At 46.3% G+C, this 10028-nt stretch overlaps 1 protein-coding gene across 1 annotated transcript in view; it reads right to left on the reverse strand.

Annotated features, from left to right (window-relative positions):
• LOC311307241 (calcium-independent phospholipase A2-gamma-like) overlaps positions 1 to 2580 on the reverse strand; it is a gene marked incomplete at both ends in the record, with an annotated part of 5921 nt that extends 3341 nt beyond the window's left edge. Inside the window, 3 exons of the mRNA XM_084436038.1 lie at positions 463 to 620; positions 715 to 867; positions 1054 to 2580. Coding sequence (XP_084292164.1) covers positions 463 to 620; positions 715 to 867; positions 1054 to 2580 — 1838 coding nt within the window. The remainder of the gene's footprint in view (positions 1 to 462; positions 621 to 714; positions 868 to 1053) is intronic.
• Between the last annotated feature and the right edge of the window lie 7448 nt (positions 2581 to 10028).

The following is a 10028-nucleotide window of genomic DNA, read 5'->3' on the forward strand; positions in this document are numbered from 1 at the left end:
TTGAGAGGCAGGGGAACAAAAGACAAATTTGCATGGACAGCAGGCCTATGGAATGGCCTTGTGAGACCATCCTGATCTCGCAAGCTCACACTCTGTTTTTCCCTGCAGGTCAGTTTGGAAAAGCTACATAGAGATCAGATTTGGGCCCGAACTGAATTTGGCTGGACCAATCAATGTCCTGGGAACTACTAGCAGCTACGGGCGTGGTTTAGACATGACGACAGTGAGAAGCCTGTGAAAGACGGTGATAGACAGATAGTTCGTCCAATCACCTGCTTGTGTTTTATTGAAAGTGCCTGCCTTTCTCCAATGGAGCTTTACCAGATGGTTGTGTGAGACCAACCATCTAGCATATCAGGTTAGGCCTATGACATCATTGATATTAATTATGTGAACATGATCCATGTACAGTAAATGTGCTCATGACATCCATGTGGCAAAGTCCAGCCAGGGTTAAGTTACCTTAAGCCACCGCCGTCAATTGAGAGCACTCTGATTCCGCGACCTTTGACCGGGTCCACATAGCCAATCAGAGCCAGGCTCTCTCTTATGGCACTTTGAAGGTCGTGGCTGTCTTTGTGGCTACGCCGCTGTCTCAACAGCTTAACGGCAGCTTTCTCCTGGAAACAAAAGTAAAACGGACATGAGAAGGAACCTTAAATCACATGACGTTAATGTCTGTTTGTTTTTTTTATCGGTTCTGCTGTGAGGTACCTGCCACACCACCTCTTTGCACGCAGGGTGGTTGATGAGGTGTCTGTTGAGTTCCTCCACGCAGGTGGTGAGGGCCTCCAGCGACAAGGCGTGTCCAAGAATCCCCACCAAGGCTCTGGTCGTCTCCTCGGCCTGCCTCCTGCTTACCTCCGTCTGAGGACAGAAGGAACGCAGACGCCTGTTATTAATGGTCACGACATGATCTCTCACATTTCAACAAACAAACAAAACAAACAAAGACATATCACTATCATTTGTCACATCAGACACATGAGTATATCATGGCGCTTTACGTGAATAGGAGTAGTTATTTCCTGACTGTGTTGGGGGGCGTCTCACCCTTCTGTTCAGTGTGACCTCTGGAGGTATGGTGGCAGGCTGGGTCCAGGGGCCCATCTTGAGATAGCCCCCTAGCAGGCTGGGGATGGCACTGCTGGGCTCGCGGAGGCAGTCCATGAAGGACACTGCCTTCGGTTCCTGGGAGGCAGCAGCGGACCCTGTCTCTGTCTGCTGCCTGAGTCCTCCTCTCTCCGGTTCATCCTCCAAGGCGCTCTGACCTTTGAAATACCGGTTGATGTGATTGGCCATCTGTGCATAGCTCTCTCCGAAGCTGGTGGAGATGTTGCTGGTGTGGAACAAGCCGGTGGACTTAGGGTGGGGCAGTTGTTCTTCATCCTTCCGTTCTAACGGGGTACTCTTATTGACGGATGCGGTGGGAGCGGAGAACTGCTGTTGGTACGTCCTGCTGCTGCTTGGCAGCTGTTGATTGGAAGCGATACGATCTCTCTGAGGATGGGGTGTGAGTCCTGCTTCGTCTGTGACTTTGGCTCCAAAGTACCTGTTGATATGGCTGGCAAAGTGGAGGTAGCCCTCATCCCAGTTACTGGGGGCGTCAGCGCTGTGGGTGGTGGAAGTCTGGGCCGGTGCTGCACTAGTCTTCAACTTGGCCAGTTCTGCCCCCTTTAGGTTCTCATCTTGACTTGTCTGCAAGCTCCTCGTCCTCCTCAACCTCCTGGTTGAGCCTCTGAGTAAAGCCAAATCCTGCTCTGGCTTCTCCTCTATCTGAACCCCCTGCGCAGGGCTCGTAGAGAACACCCTGTTAATGTGATGAGCCACATAATTGTAACTCTCCCCAAACCGGGTGGCCAGGTAGCTGGCGTGGAACAACTGCTGACCAGAATATGCCGGGGCTTTTTCGCCCACCTCGGTCTGAATCTGCGAGGCTTCCAGCTTCTCTTCACATTTCCCAGCGGTCTGTGTTGCGTCCCTGTCCTCGGCTAACAACGTTAGTCTTCTGTCTCTGGCTGTCCTGTTACTGGTACAGGTAGTGCGTGCTCTCGGAGACCTGCCCACATTCTCTGGAGTTGTGAAAACAAAGCCGGCGTTCGCGTCCGCGGGAGAAGTAGACATGTCCTTCCCCTTGAAATAAACATTGATGTGCCCGGCGAGGCGATTAAAAGATTCACCCAGACGGACTCCCAACAGGCTCAGCTGGAAAGCCGCCTGGCTGTCCTCGTACACCCCGATAGGAGGCTCCGCTTTGAGTGCGCCCCTGCTGGAGGTCGAACAGTATCGGCTAGCCTGGGTGTATGTCACCCCTATATGCCTGAGTAGGCGCCTGGGGGCGACGCTCAGATCCCAGTGTTTTAACCTGGGCGTCCTCGGCACGCCTCTGCGTACAGAGCTGGAAGGCAGCGGGGAGGTGAGCAGGGAGTGGGCGTGGAGGTCCGGGGAGAGGAGGGTCCTAGCCGGGTGAGGAAGGGTTCTGAGGGCGGTGATTATGTGCCTGAGCTTGTAGTATAGCCTTATCATCCGCCCTCCCAGGGGACTCCCCACGCAGAGGCTTGTGTTGAGGTACCGACCCATCTTTGGCCTGGATCTAACCGGCTGGAAAAAAAGGCAACCTAGATGGGCCTAGGAGCTGGGTCTGCTTAGTGTCACATTCATCTGGCACCTTGGGAATGCAAGAAAACAAAAGAGGCAAATGGTTACGGTAATGTACCACAAAGTTAGACATATTATAGTTAAACACCTTGTACTTTTTAACAGTCCGCTGATCAAAACAATAACACAGACAGTCTATGCTTGAATGACAACCAAGTCAAGAGGAGGTCAAACAACATCTTGTTTTTGTCACATGTCCGTCCACCAGAATAGCACTGACTGGAGCTGGTCACATTTTTACGTGCAAAAACAACTCCCACTAAGGGGGTGGCAAGGAGCCACTCGCATATACAAACACCTTCTGTGCCAAAACTGCCATGCTGTCACTCCCTAACCCTTTGTCTGAATGAACTCATAAAGGCGACATGATGCCATCGAGCAACTATCAGACATCAATCCCTATCCATATATTCTACACACTAAATCTATCCCTGTAATTTGACAGGAGTAGGGCAAAGCTGTCCTCTAATGCTCTGTTCTACTTGCAGAGGCAGATGACACAATGATTGTACCTCCATGTAGCCGTGTCCAGCTCTACTAAATCACAATTGACGGATGAAGAATCACTGCTGTTAGATTGAATTACATTTCAGTGAAACAGAGAGTGACAATGCCCAGAGAACACTCAAATTATACTAATCCCACAGCAACTGCATAGCATATTATTCTACAGTAATTAAAACACATGGGACACTGAGAAGGCTAGCCTACCTGGGCAGGATTTGTCCAGTAAAGGTTTAATGCACACTGCTCCCTGTAACCTTGAGAAGCATGCAACTGGTGAGCCGTGAGAGGGTACAGATTGAACATTTACCTGAAGCACAATATCTTCCTCTCCTACTGTCTGTTCGCCTGCAGTTACTCTGGTCTCTGTATCCTGTATCGTCAAGCCCTTGTTTAGTGCACAGATATGCCACTTCAGAACTACTGTGCTGTGCCGACACTGTTTTGCTTAACCCAACTGTTTTAATTAACCTCGTCCTACTATGTCCTGTATATATTCCTGACTGAACTTTAGTGGCTGACCTCAGCAGTGGGACGGAACGTGTCAGCCCTCCCAACCGACCAATCCTCTGGCAGAGTCCCACTGCTTAAGGTCATCTGCTGTCACCTCTGTGTGCAGGACACCAAGTGGATGTCTAAAATTAGGGGCAGTGCAGGGGGGAGATAACTGGGGAGTTATGAAGTGAGCTGTGGTGAGAATGTTATTGACGTACACGTCAGGTCTGACTTCACTCCAGAAATTGTTTTCAACAGACTCTGGTGTCAGGTGAATCTGTAGTACCCTGTTTCTTAGAATGAAACATTTACTATGTTTGTTGTGCCCAGCCACCAGCAATTAGTCAATACTGCCATAGCATGAATCTGAGTATTATGCTAACGTTCACTACATTTATAAAGTACTGTACCACCACATGCCTGACTACAGCCTGATCCCGCAAGGCATCAGAGCAAGCGAACGCCTCATTATGATGCACAAAGTAGGTTCAAGGTAAAATAGACATCACATGACAGAGATCCATGTTTAGTAGACAACACAGATCATCACTATGCATGTGTCAAGCCCAAGCACATTACGTTCTCAAACAGAACACTGTACTGTTATTGTTTTGTTGAACAGTCACAACTCAGTATAAGATTATTCACATATTACATGTTACCCCAAATATCAGATGTAAATATGATGCCATATGCTCACCATTCTGCTTGAAATGTAAAAACAGTTGTGGTACATAAAGTCATCTGATGTGGTCATGCCCCAAAATTGAAAGTTTTTGGATAGCTATCCAAAATGAGATCAATAAAATTTTTGGCATAGCTATACCATTAAATCCACATAATTTTGTATTGGGACTACTCCAATTATGGTTGTGGTTACAAGTACAGTCTTAGAGTTGCTCTTTATGCTGCACGTCTCACAATATTACAGAAGTGGTTGGACGAAGATCCTCCTGAAATATGGTATGAAAAGCTTATGTCCATTTCACTGGAGAGATTATCACATGTGCTAAGAGGCACTCTTGAGCAATTTGTAAGAGACTGGTCCCCATTGTCCACATTCCCGAAAGAAGAATGGTCAGAGGTTATTACCTTGGGAATTAAAAACATAACAGACTAACTAGTGCCCTTTCTGTGCGGCATTATTACAGAAATGAATCAGACTTTCACTTTTCACACATCTTTTTATATTTTTTATTCTATGACACCAGTTAATGGAATCGATGCATGGAATCGATGTGGCTGATGGTAGGGAGTGTTGAGCACTCGTGTCTCGATGTGTAGCCTACACGCATACTACATTGTATGCCAATATGAGGGGGATCTAGAGGCCTCTTCAAAACTACCCATCAAAATATAAGGTTGTGCTCATCATTGTTGTTAACCCAGCGTTCATTATGTCTTATCATTGTTTTGGGTTTTATAATTTATTTATTCATTATTTTATCTCATTGCTTGTGTTGTATGATGATTTTCCTTAATAAAAAATATTGAAAGAGAAGTCACAACAGGTCAGAAACGTAAATGCTAAAGTACTACAATACCACAACATAGTAGATATTTTATCTAGATGTATTTATCTATATTTTACATGGTTTAATGTATGTAATATGACTGTATTCACACATTGGAACATCAACAGTATTGTCTGCCTAAGATAAGGAAATAACTGTGTGTGTGTGTTTGTGAATGCAGTGAGTGTTTTAGTAGCTTAATCTGCAGCTGTTCATTTACTTATTTACTAGCCCGTCTTGACATACAAACACATTCATGCCAATACTGTAGGCCTTCACACACACACACACTTAATTTCATTTCAAACCTTTATTTATACTTGTAAAGCACTGAGGTTTCCCTCATGTACAGTGTTGACGAGTTGACACAAATACATGAATAGCAACAGAACAAATACAATAATAATAATAATAATAATAATAATAAGTTACAAGTCGAAGTACAAATGTCAAGAGCCATGGATTTAAACTCTGCGATTGAAGGGAGTACCTCAAGCTTTAGAGTCTGTTGTAAAGTATTCCAGGTATAAGGAGCATCATGGAAAAAGCAGCTCTACCAAGTTCAGAATGCACACAACAAACCCTAAAAACAAGCCGATCGTTTGATCGGGTCTGGGGCCTCATTTATCATTGAGGTAGGCCTACGCCTTCTTTTACACGATCTTTTCCGCGATTTCAGGCGTACGCCATTTCCCCCCCCCCACAGCGCGATCTATCAAGCCGAAAGGGCGAAAATGTAGTCGCCTTTCTACGCGCTTTTGTAGGACACCTCTCAAGTAGCCGTACCGATTTACACGGTTTTCTACACCCTTTTTGAACACAGGGGGAACTGGCGACGCAGGTGGTGCGTCGGTGAATTACAATGTTTGATGGAGAGAATAAGAGCGACAGTTTCTGAACGCACAATCATGTAGGCTAATAGCCCAATTCAGCACAAACATATATCGCAATGCAAGATTAGACGTGTCCTCTAACCGGCTCATTCATGGTCCGATATGGATTTGTTCCCCAAACTGAACCTATGCGCTGTCCCAAACCTTTCCGCGCTATATGTCACACACAGCCATGCCACAACATGCAGCCTTTTTTTCTTACTCAAATATGACAATTTTAATATTAGTGGTATCATCACACTTCCTTCTATAATCCATCCATTTTTCCCATCTCCCTTCAAACTTTCCTTCCTGCATCCTCAATGCATAAATTAATCTCATAAATCTCCTCCACAACACCCACCACTGCTCCTTGGTTGGGGGTTCCACCTTATACCAAGCCCTCATTATTGTCTTTTTACTAGCAACCAATAGTAGGCTACTTTCACTAGGTATCTGTCCCCTCCTTGTACATCATTCTGTTATGTTTGCCAAGATGTATATTCAAAGATGATAAAAATGAGAACCAGTCAAGACCCCACCACAAAATGAGGACCCAAGCCCTCAGCCCCCTCCCCGTCATGAGGTTTACCAGCGGGGCCAAAGGGCCCACACTGAGGTCAGGCGCCAGCTATGAAGACACAAACCAGTAAGGTTCACATTTCTACCATTTTATTGTCTGTTGGTGGGTGACTGTGTGAGGTGTGTGAGTGCGTTTGTGAGTGAATGTGTGAGGTCCGTGAGTGTGGTAGTGAGTGACTGTGTGAGGTCCTTGAGTGTGGTAGTGAGTGACTGTGTGAGGTCCGTGAGTGTGGTAGTGAGTGACAGTGTGAGGTCCGTGACAGCATGTGTGAGGGAATGAAGTGCAGTGAGGATGTCCTGTTGGCTCTGGTGGTGTAGTGTGGTGACCTCCACCAACTGCTGCACAACTGCCCCACAACTGCCCCAATCCCTTCTGCCATTTCCCTCTGGGCCTCTAGGGTCATGAGCCTCCAGCACAGCGTCTGAGAGGAAGCCCAGCCCTCAGGGACCCTTGAGGCAGGGACGCTGGCAGCCGGAGGTGGAGGCGTGGGCGGTGGAGACAGAGACGGAGGCGCTGGAGATGGCACTGGAGGTGGAGGCCGGTGCGCTGGAGGTGGAGGCACTGGAGGTCGTGGCGCTGGATGTAGAGGCTGCAACCGGCGGGGGCACGACCGTCAGGTCAAGGACCACTGCAGACTCCCCCTCCTCTGAGTCCCACCCCACGTCAGAGTCTGGAGAAACAATTTCAGTCATTTTCTTTGAGTTTGTCTGTTAACTTGATTATGCATTAAACATTTCATTGTGTAGACATATTCAATTGATATGTTTTTCTGTTAGCAGCCAAATAAATGCTTAAGTGTGATTTACCGGGTGATTTAGATGAGAGTCTTAATTTCCCAGAGGGGAAAATGTTTAATGTGGTCTAACATTATGAAGTGGTCATCTGTGTTATCGTTCCCTGTTTTTGGTCCTAAATCAATCATAGCCTACCACAGAATGTGTGGAATGTTTGCTTTCCTCACAGCCACATAATACAGAATGTCCGTGTAGCCTACGCCAAATACAGGATGCACGAAACGTACAGTAGGCTACCTAAACTGTAGGAGCAATCAGACAAATGTAGGCTCTGTGATAGTATTTTAGACTTGTCTAGTCAAAAGATTTACCAAGATACGTTCAAAAGGTTGAGTCTGGTTTATTGTGGAAAACATTACGAGCGCAAGGACTTCCTGAACAACGCAAACAAAGGTGGTTTGTCAGAGAAGTCAAGTCAGTCACTTCTGCCCTGGCTTATATTCAGTCAAAACACAGGTAAGTCTTTCTAGGATTTGATTGGCTGAGTTGTCTATGCGTCATCGTGAGGGGACGGATATCACACAGTGAAAGAAAGGAATGTGGGATGAAACTCACTTTGAATATGGCTTTGAATAGAGACAAAGAAAACAAAAGGTCTGAGGGAGGGCAGAAGGACATAAGGTGTGGCCTTTCTGACTTAAACAAAGAGAGGAGGATAGGCGGTGTTTTACATTTACAAAGGGGAGACTGAAACTAGGGTTTGCAGGGGACTTGGGGGGAGGTGATGAATTACAAAGACAAAGGTTTAAGGTGTTTGGATGTAAATTCCTGGACAATCCCCCATTTGTGCCTGAAACAGGTACACAAAAATAAAATATAAAATCCAAACACAGTGTAAACAGTCAGCTATGCTATACATGTGGAAAGGAAATAATCTCTCCACTAGGTGGAGCAAAAAAAAAAAAAATTTCTCTTTTTTTATTATTTTCTTTCCACGTGCAAAATCACGCACCAAAACCCCTTGTTTCAGAATTTTGACAGGAAACAAGATAAAAAAAAGATGACATGATTATATACTATTTATAGTCTAAGAGTGGACAACCATTCACCAAAAAAAAAAACTTGATTTAACAAGGCAAAAAAAAGATAAAATGGTTACCAGTGTAAGAAGGGCAAAAAACCTCTTGGTCAATTTAGAGGAAAAACCCAAACTTATTTATCAACTCATGTTTCAACCATTGTAACTCTTGTAAACAAATATGATATTTTTCAGATTATTTCAAAGTTCATTCACTCTTGTGAATAATCGCATGTGATGTCCTATGGAACATAGCTTCCATGTTTGCGTCTCTGAATGTTCAATGTAGGTTCCAGTGTGTGCGGTTAGAGGTGCAGTCATTGCTGTTGAGCTTGTCCACGTTGTCATAACAACCACGAGAAGGAGGTGACCGGCAAGGTCAGTCTCCGATTGCTCATCAGAGGAGAGGACAGTGTGGCGGTGACCGTCAAGGTCACTCTCCGATTGCTCATCAGAGGAGAGGACAGTGTGGCGGTGACCGCTTTTCCCTTGAGATCTCTGGTTTGGCTGCATGGACCGTCCTCTCAGCTACTTTTGACAGCTATTCCACACAGGCCAGAATGCCATGGTCCTGATTGTTCCATCTTTGACGGGTAGGTTCACCCCGCTACATCTCTCTGACGGGTAGGTTCACCCCGCTACATCTCTTTGACGGGTAGGTTCACCCCGCTACATCTCTTTGACGGGTAGGTTCACCCCGCTACATCTCTTTGACGGGTAGGTTCACCAAGCTACATCTCTTCTCTTCCATGTTTTCTGGCCTGTTCTCAGGCTGCTCATCTGCTCCTTGGTTTGGGATGCAACGGCGTCGAAGTTCTCTCGTGGGGACGGCCCCAGGTCGCGGATCAGGACCCAACCCCCAGGAGAGATGTGATGCAGGAACCCCTCCTTAGCCTCAGGAAATGGCGGTCCTCACTTTATTCCTCCATTTCTTTTTCTCCGCAGGTGGAGCAGATGCTTGTAGGTCAGAAATGTAGGCTCTTGAACTGAACCCGGTCCATCCCTGTACTGCTCCACGTAGGGTCGGCCCGGGTCGTGCTGCTGGAGGGCTCACCTCGGCGCTCCCGCTCCCCCAGTACAGGCTGATGAAGTGCTCCGTCTGTGGATCCACAGATGAGAGAGACAAACAGAGACAAAACAGAAGAGCAAAAAGAGAGTCCTCTGGTCTCCCGGTTCCCCTCCTTGGTCAGGAACGGTTATCAGCAGTCTGTTGGAGATTCTCAGAAACATGGTTAAGCGCAAGCTCCTGCTTTGGGGAAAAATGTTGTTATTCAGTCAGGAACACTTAAACAGGTTGTCTGTTCAAGTGTCATTTAGAGCCAGTCTGTAGTATCCCTACAGTGACATCAGGGGCAGTGTTAGAATGACTTCAACACGCCCAGTCCCCAGTCATGATCAAGGCAATTGGATTTGGCTCTAGCATTTCTCTCGCGATTTTATGAAAATAAAATAAAATAACCACATTCTCGTCTCAACAAAACAACACCCCCTAAGGGTGAAAGCAAAAATTTCCTGAAGTCAGGATAAAAATAGAGACGGGGCAAAGAAAAATGACACTAAAATGAACTGGCTTCATTTACAATTAACTAA

The sequence above is a fragment of the Borostomias antarcticus genome (assembly GCF_949987555.1).
Source record: "Borostomias antarcticus genome assembly, chromosome: 3".
In the NCBI taxonomy this organism is placed as follows: Eukaryota; Metazoa; Chordata; class Actinopteri; order Stomiiformes; family Stomiidae; genus Borostomias; species Borostomias antarcticus.